We start from the raw sequence: 16,452 nt of genomic DNA on the forward strand, positions 1-16,452 counted from the left end.
CCAACAGCGCTATAATTCGTGCCTGAATGGAGCTTATATAACACGTGTATAATCTTTCCATAAGGCACCTCACAGCCTTCTTGTACTCAAGACCACTAGTCAGTACTTCAGCACTGTACTTGGGGGCCATTTTCAACAGTGAAATCACCAAGAAAAATGCAAAAACACAGAGCACTAAGCAGACCCCCAAAAGACACACGTTCACAGTCTGAGCCGAAGCGAGGAGGCGCCTTCTTCGACCTTCAGCCGTGAACGCACACGTTGGGTCATTAGAATTTGCCGGTGCTGTGAGCATTTCCAGAGGTGACTACGAAAGCACCACAGGCGTTCATTTGGGGGTTACAGGTAATGTTAGTGAGCAGGCAAGCTTGTTAATGTGGACCCTGCAGATAGAGCGTCGACCATACTTACATATTCAAAAACATAAAGACTTGCCCAATGGAGGAGGCGGGCTTTAAGCCTTATCTGCATCAAATGCTTTTTGCGAGGAGAACGTCTTCATACATTTCGTACCGATTTATAATTTGATGTTTGAAACTAAAAGAAAAGGGGTGCCTCTGGATATCTAGAACCTTAAGGGACACTGAAGGGTTTCTTCCTCCTGTCCTGATGGGCTGATACTCTTTCAGGGCCAGATACTGTGGACGTGCAGGATCAGCTTTTGTCTGTCCATACACGGACTGTTGGATGAGAGAGGAAGAAAGTTCTGTCTTCTTTCAAACTGCTGCTGTCTTGGACCTTATGACAACAGCAAACTCATCTTTCCCGAAAGATGGAATTCATCAAGAATCACAGCTGCTGGGCTTCCCTGGTGGCCCAGTGGTTAAGAATCTGCCTGCCAATGCAGGGGACACCGGTTCGAGCCCTGGTCCGGGAAGATCCCATGTGCCGCGGAACAGCTAAGCCCGTGCGCCACAACTACTGAGCCTGCGCTCTAGAGCCCACGAGCCACAACTGCTGAGCCCGCGAGCCACAACTGCTGAAGCCCGCTCGCCTAGAGCCCGTGCTCCGCAACAAGAGAAGCCACCGCAGTGAGAAGCCTGCGCACCACAAGAGTAGCCCCCGCTCGCCGCAACTAGAGAAAAGCCCATGCACAGCAACGAAGACCCAACGCAGCCAAAAATAAAATATAAATAAATTAATATATTAAATTAAAATATTAAATTATAAATATAAATAAATTTATATATACAAAAAAAAGAATCCCAGCTGTTAACTGGGACCAACGGGGTGCTGTGATGATCACTGTTAACGCGTGTGAGGGGCTTTGGGGCATCAGACACTGCCCCCTTCTGGTCATCTTGATGCCCCTCCACGGCCACCCTGTGAGATGGGGGTCTGTTTTTACAGATAACGTCCCCTCCCAAGACTCAGAAGGTTGGACTCACACAGCCAGTCAGAATTTGAACCCAGAACTGATTTTAGAGTCTGAGCTTCTCAACAAAGGACAAGATGTTCGCATCTGGCCAAAAATCAGAACACGGGGTGTTGAAGTGCTTTATTGTCAGAACTTAGTGGAAGGGTTTTCAAGTTGCTCCCAGGAAGGCAGGTAGGTTCGGGGGCCCAGTTCTTCTTCACACGTGTGAAAGCTTTTCTTCTCTGATGTCTCAAGTCAATCCTCCGAAGAGGAAAAAAAGCCAGTTGGAACCCACGAGGTCAGATCTTTCTTTAAAACAGGCAGTTCTTCAGAGACCTCCCCATCAGCTTTCCCAGGATCACGCCCTGAAGGTTCATGGGAATTCAGAGGTCTGTGATGGCCCTGTCGCTTCAAGAGGCATGGCAGGTCTGAGAGGGGGGTACCTCTTCAACAGGTGGATGACAAAGAGACTGACCCATGGGGAATCTGACTTCTTAAAAACACGAGAGACTCAAGTCCCTGCCCAGAGCAGCAAATCACGTCGTGATGGGGTCTTCCTCTTGGAGGCTAGAGAGAAGAGAAAGACAAGTTATCACATGGGGATCCTTGGTACATGTATTATATGTTCATTCCCTGAGACCCCACAAGGTGCTGTAAGATGGAAATATTCCAGAATGAACGGATCCACTTAGAAATGAGGAAGAAAAAAAAAAGAACCCCTCTCCCATGAACTTTAGAGTGGCACTCTCCAGGAGGAGTATCACGTGAGCCACCGAGGTAACTGAAAAATTTCTAGGGCTTCCCTGGTGGCGCAGTGGTTGAGAGTCTGTCTGCCGATGCAGGGGACACGGGTTCCTGCTCCGGTCCGGGAGGATCCCACATGCCGCGGAGCGGCTGGGCCCATGAGCCATGGCTGCTGAGCCTGTGCGTCCGGAGCCTGTGCTCCACAACGGGAGAGCCCACAACAGTGAGAAGGCCGTGCAAAAAAAAAAAAAAAAAAAATTCTAATAGCCACACAAAAAAGGAACTGGTGAAATTGACTTAGGTGCTATATTTAATGTAACCCGGTATGTCCCAAAGAGCATCATTCCAACATTCAGTCAATACTTTAAAATATGAATAAGGTGTTGTATGTTCTGTATTTCGTACACTGACTTGGAAGCCCAGTGTGGGTTTTATACCCACAGCACATCTCAGTTCAGACGGGCCACATTGTGGGCCAGTGGCTGCCATACTGGACAGCACAGGTGCAGAGAGGGTCCACCTCCCACCCCCACGTCAGTTACCCAACCACAAAGTGAAATCTGAAATCTTGCAAAAGATGCAGAATGATGAGTGTGATGTGTTTAGCTGCTGGGCTCACCCACGGCACTTTGACAAACAAAGGTGTGGAGAAGTTGAATCAGTTAACAATGAAGAAAAGAAAATGGATACAGTGGTGTCATGGGGTGAATTGTGTTCCCCTCCACAAATTCGTATGTTGAAGTCCTCACACCCAGGACCTCAGGATGGGAGTGTCTTTGGAGGTGGGGTCTTTACGGAGGTCATCAAGTTAAAATGAGATCATTAGGGTGGACCCTAACCCAATAGGACAAGTGTCTTTATAAGAAGGGGAAATTTGGACACAGATGCAGGGAGAAAACGGCCGTCTACAAGCAAAGACGAGGGACTTGAGAAGGAACCAACCCAGCCGACACCTTGACCTTGGAGACTTCCAGCCTCCAGAGCCTTGAGAAAAAAAATTCCTGTTGTTTAAGCACCCTAGTCTGTGGAACTTTGTCCTATGGTAGTTCTAGGAAACTAATACAGGTGGGTAGGCTGTGGGCATCAGAAGAGAATGATTTGACCACTAAAGGGTTACAGGTGACCCTTGGGACAACCGAAGCTGCATCCTCCTCTCTGCCTGCACTGTGCCTCTAGCTGGGGTTCTAAAATCCTATCAGTGACTCCTGATGTCGTCAGGGCTCCCTGTGAACAAGACTTGGGGGAAAAGGGGGAGAAGAGGGGTAGGTGGGAGGAGCTCAAGTCTCTGTCCTTTACCCCCCAGGATGGGTCGACACACCTCATTCCTTGGGTTCCCGGCCAGTAGAACTTCTCCCACCCACAGTTGTTTTTTTTTAATATATAAATTTATTTGTTTATTTTTGGCTGCGTTGGGTCTTCGTTGCTGCGCACGGGCTTTCTCTAGTTGCAGTGAGCGGGGGCTACTCTTCGTTGAGGTGCGCGGGCTTCTCATCGCAGTGGCTTCTCTTGTTGCAGAGCACGGGCTGTAGGCGTGCAGGCTTCAGTAGCTGTGGCCCGCGGGCTCAGTAGTTGTGGCTCGCGGGCTCTAGAGTGCAGGCTTCAGTAGCTGTGGCCCACGGGCTCAGTAGTTGTGGCTCGTGGGCTCTAGAGTGCAGGCTCAGTAGTTGTGGCATGCGGGCTCAGTAGTTGTGGCTCGCGGGCTCTAGAGTGCAGGTTCAGTAGTTGCGGCTCACAGGCTTAGTTGCTCTGTGGCATGTGGGATCTTCCCAGACCAGGGCTTGAACCCATGTCCCATGCATTGGCAGGCGGATTCTTAACCACTGCGCCACCAGGGAAGTCCCCCACCCACAGTTTTTGACAAAAGGGCTTCTCCAAATAAGTCACTATGAAACATTTGGGCATTTCACCAAAAGCTCTGGTCCTGGATGGGAAGGCTGCCCTGCTCCCTCTACGAGACAAGTAAAAGGCAGGAAGAACAGCTAACAGAGTTGGTGGCCAAGCAGGAGGGAGTTTGCATGCCCTGCTGGGACCCAGGAAGAGCGTGAGTTGAGGGCAGACACTACCTAGAAGCTGCGGCAGCCGCGCGTGGGTGCGTGTGCACACGAGGCCTCTGCGGTTCTGCTCAGGGACCTACCTGCCGCTCGGGGGAGACCAGCTGTGTTGGACTCATCTGAGGCACAGCCCAGCGAAGCCAGTCTCACCACTGGGGCAGCCGGGAGCAGCTCTGCCAGTGACGTCACTGATAGAAGTTGTCGATTTGCTTTTTGTATTTCTGCATTATGAAATGTCTTTTAATCTTTGTTGTTGGACCTGCCGAGGAAGGAGAAACCAGTTCAGATGTGGGGATGCAATAAGAGTCCACGTGCCCCAGGCGTGACCAGGAGACAGGGTCTCATGGCTGGGGCCGGGCTGGTAGCTGGCTGTGCCCTTGACTTCCTGGGGGCACCCCCTTTGCCATCCGCCGGGATGAGAGGACCCCTCCCCACCCCCGCCTTGTCCTTGGGCCACGGTGAGGATTCCGTGAGCCGGCAGGTGGAGAGCACAGTGAGCTCTGTGCCTGACAGGGATGCTGCACCCGACCACGGAGGGGCAGCCCCTGACCCTCTGATTTTATAGGTGAGGCTCAGGGCCAGTTGCTCCAAGGTCACCCAGCAAGTGCATGGCAGGGCGAACACTCGAACTTGAGACTTGTTTCATATGCAGCCCAGGACGCCCTGTAGGCTCCGGTCACCAGGGGGTGTGGGCTTCCCTCCAGATGTCCTAGACACACACACACACACACACACACACACACACACACTAGAGACACACACACACACACACACACGCACACACACACACACACACACACACACACCCGACCCTGGATCACATTTCCAACGCATAAATAAAAAGACCAGGGTTTGGAGGGACAAGTCCCAACTCTGTGTGGCGGGCACAGGATTTGAACCCAGGTTGTTAAAGACTGCATGCTTGCCATGCTCCCAGCTCCCTGCGGTCCACGCTGTGGAAGTACAGCCGAGTGCTGAAAGCAGCCCCAGGGGGGACCTCAGGGGAAGGCAAGACCCCCCCACCCGACCCCTCCCCTCTCGGCAGGCAGATAGGCAAAGCTAAACTAATAGGTAGGGTAGTTTCAGACTCTGACGTATTAGGGAAGCAAGAAGACAGGGCGGTGCAGTAGGTTTGACGGTGGACTGTAGGGTCAGTGTGTTAGGGGGGACGGCAAGCTGCCTTAGCCAGGGTGGCCAGGGAAGGCTGCTCTCAGGAAGTGGCCTTTAGGGTGAGACCCGGACAATGAGAAGGAGTCTTTCGGGCAAAGAATTGCGGGGGAAGAGCAGTCCAGGCAGAGGGAGCAGCAGGTGCAAAGGCCCTGGGGAGAAGGGTGTGTGTGTGTGGCCGTGGGGAGCTGGACACCAGTTAGCTGGAGGCGGCCGTATCCCCCTCCCGGTCCACAGCTGGTCCCACAGACACTGACTCCCAGAAAAAAAGATGCGTCTCCTCAGAGCCCACAGTGGCCCTGGACACTAGCAAGGGACCAGCCTCCAAGTCTCAAGGCCACTGGCTCTCCAGGCCACTCACCTAGCTCCCCGCCACTGATGGAAAAGTCCTTCTCCAAGATGACCCACTTCTGAATCTTCTGCGCGTTGGAGATGGTACACTGATTCACGGCATTTATGCCTTTCTGGATGGCCGTGTAGACCAAAGGGTCTCGCAGCTCCAAGATCTCGGACACGGTGGTCGCCTGGCTGCCTGCATCCCGGCAGAACCTCATGGCCTCCCAGGTCAGTCTGTCCAGCGGCTCTCCAGTCGTCTTGTCGACCTCACACTGCCCCGAGACACCCCTGTCACAACGCCTGGCACCCAGCCCTGAGGACCAAGAAGCGGATCCCTCTCGCCTAGAACACCCACGTTACCTTCAGCGTCAGGAGGACACTCAGAAACTTGGCCTTATCTCCCACTAACATGGCGTTACTGATGATGGGAATCTTCTCCTTAACCAGGTTCTCGATGGGAATGGGGGCCACATTCTCGCCGCCAGCAGTGATGATAATTTCTGAAACAAATCATGGTTGGGGGTGGGTTTAACCATGACAGTCCAAAAGCCCTGCCCCTCTGTGGATCAGAGGGGACAGAGGTTGGCACCAATGACCGCTCACCTAGAAAACCCCAGAAGCAGAGGAAGACCTCCGCCCATGGCCAGGACTCTCTCTCTGTCCTTCTCCAGGACACAGACCCAAAGTCACTCTGCCCTTCATCCCCCCATCTTCAAATTTCCATTAAGCATCCGAGTCCTGGGCATTCCACTTGGACAGCGTCTTACGAACTCCTTGCCTGTTTCTTGGTCCCCCATACCCTGCTCCAGGCCCTCCAGCATGTCTTGCTTGGAAGATAGTCAGGTGTTTCTGACCACACCCTGTCTCTCTGATTCCTCCTTCTCCCATCATTTGGCAACTCCCAAAGACCCTAAGTCCATGCTCTCCCTGGCGGGGGGGGGGGGGGCGTGTCGCACCCCTAATTTTGGCAAGCTCTAAGAGTTGTGTCACTTTCTCTCGCTGCCTCTGAAATTCTTCAGGAGCCCCTCCTCCTGCCCCAGACACAATCTTTACTTGTTCTTTCACCCTGGGATGCTTGCTACTTCCGGTGCCACCCACCCAAGCTCTCTCCTTCCCATCCCACGATCTCACAGTCACCCTCGCCGAGGTGGTTACAGCACTGGTAATAATCAGTTCGATCCCATAATGGACATCTCTGATATCATCTGCCCAGTGACGACTCCTTTGGGTTTCTTTAGGGAGCTACTCTCCATCTTTGTGTGGTCTGGGGGGGTTGGACTGCCGGCGTGAGCATGTGACCAGGTCTGACCAGTCGGCATATTCCATCCTCTACAGTGATTCATTCTGAGGTGTGATAGCGACCCAAGAAGATGCAGCGAGAATCAGGCCTAAAACTTGCCGACACGACTGGGAATAATACACGCTTACTCGTCCCTTGGGTGTTAGGATGAACCTAGACCGTTGGCAGCCATCTAGTCACCAAGTTGGAAAAGCCTCTTTAAGAACGGCATCAACACGGAGGACAGCATGGTAACAGAAGGATAGAGAGATTCCTTGGGATGTCATTTTGGCACCTGGATCCAGCCATGCCAGAAGCGTGACCTGTTGGACTCTTCTGGTTTTGAGCCAGTAGCATCCCTTTTTCACTCAAAGCTGCTTAAGAAGGGTTTTCTGTTGCTTATCCTGGAAATAATGCTAACACAGCCCTCTAATTGTATGACTGCCTATGTCAGGCTCCGTGCCAAATGGTCTCCCTCAGAGGTTGGTAACCTCCAGCCTGTGGGCTAACTCCCACCGTCCGCCTGTTTTTGTATGGCCACGAGCTAAAAGCGGCTTTCACATTTTTTAATGGTCGGAAGGAAATCCAAAGAAGAATAATATTTGTGACACATGAAAATCCTGTGACGCTTGTGTTGGCAAACAGCCATGGCCGTCGGTCTGCACGTCGTCTCCTGCTGCAGCGGCCAAGTGGAGCAGCTACGACAGAGACCCTGCGTCCTGCAAATCCAGAATATTTACGAGTGGGCCCTTGATGGGAAAAGTTGCCTGATCCCTGCTCTACGTCATGTCAGTTAATCCTCACTGAATCGTTACAACTCTGTAGTTATTGTTATCCTCGATTGGCAGGGGAGGGAACAGAGGTTTCAGGCCCAGAATGGGCTTCTTCTCTGGCTCCCTGCCGAGGGCCACAGGCTGGGCACAGGGACAGAGCTGGGATGCGCGGACTGGGGTGTCCCTGTACATCAGTGTAAGCCCGCCCCGTGAAAGGCGGGGGCTGGGAGCCTTCAACGTTCAAGGTGAGCCTGCTCCCAGGAGGCCCCTGCAGAGCCCAGCCCCAGTACCTTTGATGCGGCCTGTGATAAAGAGGAAGCCCTGGTTGTCCATGCGGCCGAGGTCCCCAGAGTGAAGCCAGCCCTCCTCATCGATGGCCTCCACGGTCGCGTCCTCGCTCTCCAGGTATCCCATGAAGACATGCCGGCCCCAGAGGCAGATTTCCCCAACGCCGTCCTTGGTCTGCTGGTACAGCATGTTCTTACACCCAGTCGTGACTTTGCCGGAACTGCCAGGGGACAGGAGGGAGGAAAACTGAGGCTCGGGGAGACGAGGTCACCCACCCAGGTGGGCCTGGGTCTGTGGCCCAGGCTCCTGACGCTCTGCTCAGCTGGCCTGGGCTGGAACCTGCTGCCGCACCCTCCCCAGGACCTGGCGGGCATGAGAGGTGTTGACCGAGTGGAAGGAGGGCTTGTTCAGTCAAGTGAGCCAACTTCCCAGACACTTGGCGAACTGGGAAACCCAGCAGAGTTGTAGATTGTTTCATTATTACTATTTTGGGGAATTAAAAAATTTTTTTTATTGGAGTATAGTTGTTAGTTTCAGGTGTACAGCAAAGTGAATCTAGATTGTTTTTATCTTCACATAAATGGGAGAAGGACAAAGTGCTCCCGGGTTAAAAACAGCAACAGGGAATTCCCCTGTGGTCCAGTGGTTAGCACTCCACGCTCTCACTGCCAAGGGCCCGGGTTCAATCCCTGGTCAGGGAACTAAGATCCCACAAGCCCCATGGCACGGCCAAAAAAAAAGGAAGCAACAAAACCCCCTCTAGAAAACAGGTATGTGGACCTGAACGCAATGACCAGGACAGCTGATTTTAAGTAAGTCAACGAACCAGAATCTCTTTAGAGGTTAAAGTTACTTCCGCAAGACAGAATAGCACCGGCTGATATCTGGATTTTCGTGGAATTCCTTTCACTAGTGATACTACTCGGGAGGGTGGTTTTAAGATGCAGAAAAGGAAGTATTTTCTTACTGCCTTGCTGAGGTCTTTTTTACTGGCAGTTAGAAGGGCCAGTGGTTTTAGGTTTAAGTGTAGGGATTCCCTTAGTAAGAGGAAAAAGAAGGCCGTCCTGTGAAGCTTAAAATTTATAAAGAGCCTCCTTACGACCTCCGTTAAAATCTTTTCTAGGGCTTCCCTGGTGGCGCAGTGGTTGAGAGTCCGCCTGCCGATGCAGGGGACACGGGTTCGTGCCCCGGTCCGGGAGGATCCCACATGCCGCGGAGCGGCTGGGCCCGTGAGCCATGGCCGCTGAGCCTGCGCGTCCGGAGCCTGTGCTCCACAGCGGGAGAGGCCACAACAGTGAGAGGCCCGCGTACCGCAAAAAAAAAAAAAAGCTTTTCTAGGGGGACTTCCCCAGTGGTCGAGTGGTTAAGACTCCACCGCAGGGGATGAGGGTTCGATCCCTGGTTGGGGAACTAAGATACCACATACTGCATGGCTAAAAAACAAAACAAAACAAAACAAAAAAACTAACTTGATTTCAATGTTTATCAACAAGGTATCTCATTTCCAGGATCTACAAGAGGTCCTTTCTGAACACCAAAACTTAAGAATTAAGATTAAATCTTTAAAAAAAAAAAAAAAAGCTTTCCTAGGAATATGGAAAAACTCAGAAGCTATACAAGTTTCATGAGTTCAACCAGGTAAAGATAAAAAAAGTTCTGCACAGCGAAAAACACTCTTTTAGGAAGGACCACTCTTTGGTTTTGGAAGAAAACTCCAGTGGGTGTTTGGGTTCTGCAGAAAACAGACCCAGATGGGATTATGGACTGGAGAAGGGGAGATACTGATGTGCAAGGTAAAGTCAGAGGCAGGAGATGGTTTTGCCAGATTGGGAAGACTGAATTTAGTTTTCGCTAAGTTCAGAGGCAGCCGGAACTCGGCCGAGCATGAGAGGAGAGCCAGCCTTGCAATATGGCGGCAGGGCGGGGGTCAGGGAGCGGCACAACCAGGAGGCCCTGTGTAGGAACACGGTTCTGAGACTCCACGTGGAGCTTGGCTTGGATGTTCTTACTGTGTCAGTATCACTGGGCTCCATCCTGCAGCCCGAGGGGAGCTGAGCTTGGGAGAAAGCCAGGAGGGGCCTGGGGACGTGCTTGAGAGAAAGCACCGTGGAGATGAACTGTCCCGAGGTCTAGGGAGGTGAACCTTGGGTGGGTGAGCCCGGGGTGGGCTGTCTGGAGGCAGAGCTAGCAAATGGCAAATAGGGAGAGTCCACAGAATGTTTGAGAGCCCTTCCCCTTTGTCCATGGGCTCTCGTTCAAACTGGGGCTTCCCACGGTCACGAAAATTTGAGGCTTGGAGGCTGGAGAACAGGGGTCATCCTGGAGACACCAAGTCAGGATTCGTCTTAGCCCAGAGGCCTGTCGACCCTCCTATCTTCATCCCTTTGACCCCAGAGGACCCAGAGGCTGCCCAGGAGGCCAGTACCTTAGAATCCGGTAGTTCTCTGGGCTGGACGCGGAATGGGGTCCTGAGCTTTCACTCATACCGTACGCCTCACCTATAGGTACGTCCAGACTTAGAAAGAACTCAGCAGTCTCTTGGTTGAGGGGTGCGGCCCCGCTGATAAAAATGCAGCAGCGATCCAGGCCAAGGGAATTCTTGATTTTGGTGAACACGAGGGCCTTTGCCATGCGGTAGCTCATGGGAGTGTCATGTCCCCTATGAACATGAATGCCAAGGAGAGCTCTATAGCCATGGGGCCACAAGGGGGCTGATGGGACCCAGCTGGAGAAGGCTGAGCCCCCTCACCCGCTGCCCTCCACGCCTGGCCCCGCTGGACCCGCCACTTACCCTTGCATCCTTTTTGAGTTGACCTTGAAGCCAATATTTCTTGCCCATGAGAACACCTTTCTCCTCAAGCTTGAAGATTTGCCAACAGTTTCCTTTATCTTCTCATGCATCTTTTCCCAAATTCGGGGCACCCCCAGGAAGGCGGTAGGCTTTACCTCCTGCAGAGTGTTGACCAAAGTGCCCTGCAGGGCGCAGAGCTGGGTTAGCCACACCTGCAACCCAGATGTCCATCTCTCCTCAGCCGCTCAGCTCAGCCCAGGAGAACCTTCTCTTGGCTTATTGGACCAGGGTGAGCTCCTGACCCAAGGGAGCCAATCCATTGGCTGGCCAGTGGCCAATCCGATTATCATGCTCTCTCTGGGGATTTGGTAGAGAGCACAGACCGGTAAAATATTTTTGGAAGGCAGCGTGAGAGTACTATTAACGTTTTAAATGCAACTTGGCAACTTCTGTGGGTGACAGAATTCAGCTGAATGCAAGATCAGGTACACAGAGAAGCACGTGTGAGATATTCTTTGTGCGTCATTTTGTAACAGGATGGAAACAGACTTCATGGCCAATGATGGGGGATTGGCTAAAGAAACTGTGGTCCAAGAATGCAGTGGAGTATTATGCACGATTCTCCCCCAAATTGATCTATAGGTTCAATGTAATCCCTATCGAAAATAGGCAAGCTGGGCTTCCCTGGTGGCGCAGTGGTTGAGAGTCCGCCTGCCGATGCAGGGGACACGGGTTCGCGCCCTGGTCCCGGAAGATCCCACATGCCACGGAGCGGCTGGGCCCGTGAGCCATGGCCGCTGGGCCTGCGCGTCCGGAGCCTGTGCTCCGCAACGGGAGAGGCCACGACAGTGAGAGGCCCGCGTACCGCAAAAAATAAAAAAAAATAGGCAAGCTATTTCATACAAATTGACAAGCTGATCTTAAGATTTATATGGAAATGCAGAGGATCTGGAATAACCAAAGCAATTTTGAAAAAGAAGAACAAAGTCAGAGGGCTTGTTACCTGATTTTGAAACTTACTACAAAGTAGGGTGATCAACTGTCCTGATTTGCCCAGAACTGGAGGCGTTCCTGGAATGTAGGATTTTCACTTATGAAATCGGGAAAGTCCCAGGTAAACAGGGACAAGGTGGTCATACTACCATAAAGCCAGAAAAATAAAGTCAGTGTAGTTTTGGTGTAAGGATAGACATAAAGTTCAGTGGATCAAAACTGAAAACCTGGAGGTGAATCTTCACATTTATGATCCATTGACATTCAATAAAAGTGCCAAGGCAATTTAATGCAGGAAAGGATATCTGTATACAAACAAAGAAACGAGGGCTTAGCTAACTTAGCGCCTTCTTGGCAAACGCAAAAATTACCTCAAAATGGATCACAGACCTAAAAGTAAGAGTTAAATCTAAAAGCCCTCCAGGACACATAGAAGAAAATCTCTGCGACCTTGGAGTAGGCAGTGATTTCTTACAAATGACACCAGAAGCATGGAAGAAAAAAAATCAATAAATTGGAGAGTCAGCACTCATTAGAGGTAAACACGTCTTTTCAAAGGACACTAGTAAGAAAATGAGAAGACAAGCCACGGAACTGGGAGAAAGTATTTGCAAATCATATATTTGATAAAGGATTTGTATAAAGAACCCTTAACATTCAACAATAAGAGGATACACAACCAGATTTTTTAATGGTTAAAAATTTGATCAGGCATTTTTCCAAAGAAGATATACACACGGCCAGTAAGTCGGGAAGCGTTGCTCACCGCCATTAGTCATTCGAGAAATGCAAATTAATATGGGAGATACCACTTCGCATCTACTAGGATGGCAATAATAATAAAAACAAAAACAAGTGTTGGTGAGGATGTGGAGAAATTGGACCTCTCGTACACTTCTGGTTGGGAATGTAAAATGGCACAGCCACTTTGAAAACATTCTGTCAGTTACTTATGATGTAAAGCCAGGGTCCAGTGGTTAAGACTCCGCACTTGCGCTGCAGGGGGCGCGGGTTCGATCCCTGGCGGGGGAACTAAGATCCCACGTGCCGTGCAGTGCAGCCAAAAAAAAAAAAAAAACAACTGTTAAGACAGCTTCGTTTCCTGGTTGACAGTTTAAAATTTTTTTGACAGTACTAGGGGTTGATAAGGATATTGGAGACTGGGAACTTCTCAGGCCCTGTAGGCGAGTGTGTATACATTATGTTTTCAGCCGGAAAACAAAGTATTCATTTACGGAGTGTCTAATGTGTCTCAGATACTGAGCATGGGGGATGTGAGAGTGACCGAAAGGGGTCAAGGAGATATTTAAGCAGGGAACTAAATGACATGGAGGAGCCAGCCATGTGAAGGACAGGAGAATGAACCCCCTGGAAGGAACTACAAAGGCCCTAAGACTTAGCCTAGGGGAGATTATCCTGGATTTTCCAGGTGGGTCCAGTGTCATCACTGGATGACATAAGGGGTCCTTATAAGAGGGAGGCAGGAGGATCAGAGAGGTGTGACAGTGGGAACAGAGGTAGAGGGGTGTGTGTGTGTGTGTGTGTGTGTGTGTGTGTGTGAGAGAGAGAGAGAGATTTGAAGATGCTATGTGCTCCTGGCTTTGAAAATGGAGGAAGAGGCCACAAGCCAAGGAACACAGGCAGCCTCTAGAAGCTAAAAAAGGCAAGGAAACCAGTTCTCCCCAAGAGCTTCCAGAAAGAACACAGTCCTGCTCATGTCTTGGTTTTATCCCATTGAGACCCATTTTAGACTTCTGACCTCCAGAACTGTGGCATAATATATTTATGTTGTTTTAAGCCACTAAGTTTTGTGGTCATTTGTTCCAGCAATCATAGTAAGCAAATACAGAGGATGTAGCTGAGGAAAGTGCTGAGTTCTTTTCTGGCTCTGTTAAGTCTACAAGGTCAGGACATACAAGAATTCTTTCACTTACTTAACATGAAAAACCTCCCAAAGATGAACTCCAGCTAAATGAAGAGGTAACCCCCCAAAAAAGAACACAAGGACCTTAGAAAACAGAGGATTCAGCACAGGAGTGGGAGGAAGGGATATCCCTGCATGACAGCTTGTAGAAGCTACTGTTGATGTCCTCTTCAGACCTCTAATGGTCCACAGCTTCCCTCTTTTTCAGAGAACTGCCCTTATTCAGAAATGCCTGGGAAGTTACGCACCCACATGAGTGCATAAGCCTATCGCCAATGACTCTCTGAGATGGGGGTACAGAAGCCCAGACCCCTTGCCTCAAAGCAGTACCACTGTGGTGCCATTCATGCTTCAGAGATTCCCATGGGATTGGTTTGCATAAGGGCAATTCCACTCAGACGCCAGCTGAACTTACATCCTGTCTTCTCCCCTTGCCGTATCTTGCTCCCCTCACTCCCTCCCTTACAGTTTTCACCTGAGAGATCCTACTCAATTAATTACAAAAACCTCCATCCCATCTCAGGTTCTGCTTCTAGGGGGCCCAATCTAGGACAACTTAAAACAACAAACAGTCCTACTCAGGGCAGAAGGATGGAGGAGAAAATAATGCAGTAGGTATCAGAACATTTGGAAAATCCTGATAAGCATGTGACAGCTGAGATGGAGCAACCGGACAGGTATACAGAAAACTTCCACCAAATTGGAAAAGAAAGGCAACTATTAACTCTGGGGAAAACAAAAGGTTGTACCAGACAGGCAATGTAATCACGTAGTAAACTGCATGGCTCCGTTAACTAAGAAATCTTTTCATTGAGAGGGTGGGAAAAGGGGAAGCAAGTGAAGATGGGGGTGTAAGAGGATTAAATCCTTGCCTACTGCAATGGAAAAGTAAGAGATAATATTTAAAAATGCATGAATCAAGAAAATTATTACATTTTTTTAAAAAAACTGGAGGTGAATGCCGGAAGAAATCTCTTGAAAATTCTGGAGAGTTTGCCTCTGGAGGGTGGATAGGACACTGCTGTTTTTCAAAAGAGGTCCAACATCCCTTATCTCAAACCCTTGGGGCCAGATGTGTTCTGGAATTGAGGATTCTCCGGCCTTCAGAAAGGTAATATGGTGCTTATCTCATTTGTAATATGAATCCCACGGCGGTGTCTTGGCAAGCCAGCTGAAATCCTTCACGTTAACATTTCTGCAGATACACATATTCCCAATAGGTGGGATAAAAATGAAGACTCCAGATAGCTTCCCATCAGTGTAGGTCAGATTTTACTGCCAAAAACGTTTGGTTTGGGGAGCTTTTTGGAGTTGGGAATACTGACTTAAAAAAAACTACACACGTACACACACGTTCTGCTTTCAATACCATTCCCATCTTAGTCTTAGGTTGTTCAGTGTACAGTCTGCACAACCATGGATACCATGACTTGGATAAAGATAAAAACTAAAAGAAGGTGGCTGACTGTTTCAAACGCTGCTAACTGGGAGCGTTAGATGAGGATGGAGAAGGAACCCCCAGATCTGGGACTTGAAGGAACCATCCACATATCCGGGCTGCCCTTAGCCTTAGTACCTTGAGTGCATCTGGTTGAGCAAAGTAGATGAAAGCCCCGACCTTCATGGGTATCCAGACGTCCATCATCTGAGCTGCGATGTGGCTGAGAGGAAGGTAGCTGACCACCACCTCCTGCTTCTCAGGAGCGTAAGCCAGATGGAAGTCCCTCGCCACCGACCCCGCCGTCCACGTGATCTAGAACACACGTCGAGCTTACAATCCAATACCCTTCAGCGCGCCTCATCCTTGCCCGAGGGCCATTTAAATACAATTATTTAACAAACACAAAGCACCTGCTTAGGCACCGCTCTTGTACTTTACAAACATTGAGTCCCTTAGTCCTCATCTGCACACACTGGGGTTGATAACTGCGATTCTCCCATCTTACAGATGGGGAACCAGAAGCACAGAGAGGTTCACTGACTTGCCTGAGGCTGGAAGGAGCAGTAAAATTCGATGGAAAGCTTTGGGGGATTACCAGACGCCCTAGGATCCAGCAACAGACCCTAGAGTCAGAATGTCTATCCGGGATAGTCAGAAATCTGAAGGATTCAGTAAGTGTCCCAGAATCAAATCCTGACTCCACCATTTACTAGCTGTGTGACCCTGGGCTATGTGCTTAAAAATCCTTTGCAGCCTGTATTTGCTCATCTGTAAAAGGGGCACAGAGCTTCCTCGTGCCCAACATAAAACTATAAAACCAACACTGTCCAACAAACGAAAAGGCCACCCATAATCCCGTGGCATTAATACCCCAACAATTAGTATGTTAATGTTTTTCTTTCTCCGGTGCATACGTTGATGGAAAGTTTTAGCGTACCTATGATTTTGCAATCTATATTTTTTACTGGTGCCATAAGCCTCTGGCAAACAGTCGTCTCGTTAATGCAGCCACACGGGCCTCTGCACTGTTCCTCCAACACATCAGGCAAGGTCCCGCCTCAGGGCCTTTGCACGGGCTGTTCCCGCTGCCTGGGATGGGCATCCTCTAGCTGTCTCCACAACTGACTCCTCAAGATGTTATATTCTGGTTAAATGTCGCTTCCTTACGGAAGCAGTCTCACATCACCTGAACTGAAGTTTCCAGCATCTTTCTAATCCGCTACGTACTACTTGCCACAGTCTGAGTGGTTTCATTTGTTCATTCCCTGGCTGTCTTCCCGAGCGCCACCATTGGGTCTGTTTTACTCA

The 16,452-nt window shown here is 50.1% G+C and overlaps 1 protein-coding gene across 1 annotated transcript in view; it reads right to left on the reverse strand.

The window, feature by feature from the left end:
- Positions 1–1,492: 1,492 nt before the first annotated feature.
- Positions 1,493–16,452, reverse strand: part of ACSBG2 (acyl-CoA synthetase bubblegum family member 2) — a 67,193-nt gene continuing 52,233 nt past the window's right edge. Inside the window, exons 8-15 of the mRNA XM_027085353.1 lie at positions 15,280–15,456; positions 10,787–10,968; positions 10,421–10,654; positions 7,998–8,215; positions 6,016–6,155; positions 5,681–5,927; positions 4,236–4,411; positions 1,493–1,924 (exon numbers count right to left, since the gene is read on the reverse strand). Coding sequence (XP_026941154.1) covers positions 4,338–4,411; positions 5,681–5,927; positions 6,016–6,155; positions 7,998–8,215; positions 10,421–10,654; positions 10,787–10,968; positions 15,280–15,456 — 1,272 coding nt within the window. The 3' untranslated portion in view covers positions 1,493–1,924; positions 4,236–4,337. The remainder of the gene's footprint in view (positions 1,925–4,235; positions 4,412–5,680; positions 5,928–6,015; positions 6,156–7,997; positions 8,216–10,420; positions 10,655–10,786; positions 10,969–15,279; positions 15,457–16,452) is intronic.

This window comes from Aethalodelphis obliquidens, unplaced genomic scaffold (genome assembly GCF_003676395.1).
Source record: "Aethalodelphis obliquidens isolate GAN/ISIS:26980383/991018 unplaced genomic scaffold, ASM367639v1 scaffold53, whole genome shotgun sequence".
NCBI classification, from domain to species: Eukaryota; Metazoa; Chordata; class Mammalia; order Artiodactyla; family Delphinidae; genus Aethalodelphis; species Aethalodelphis obliquidens.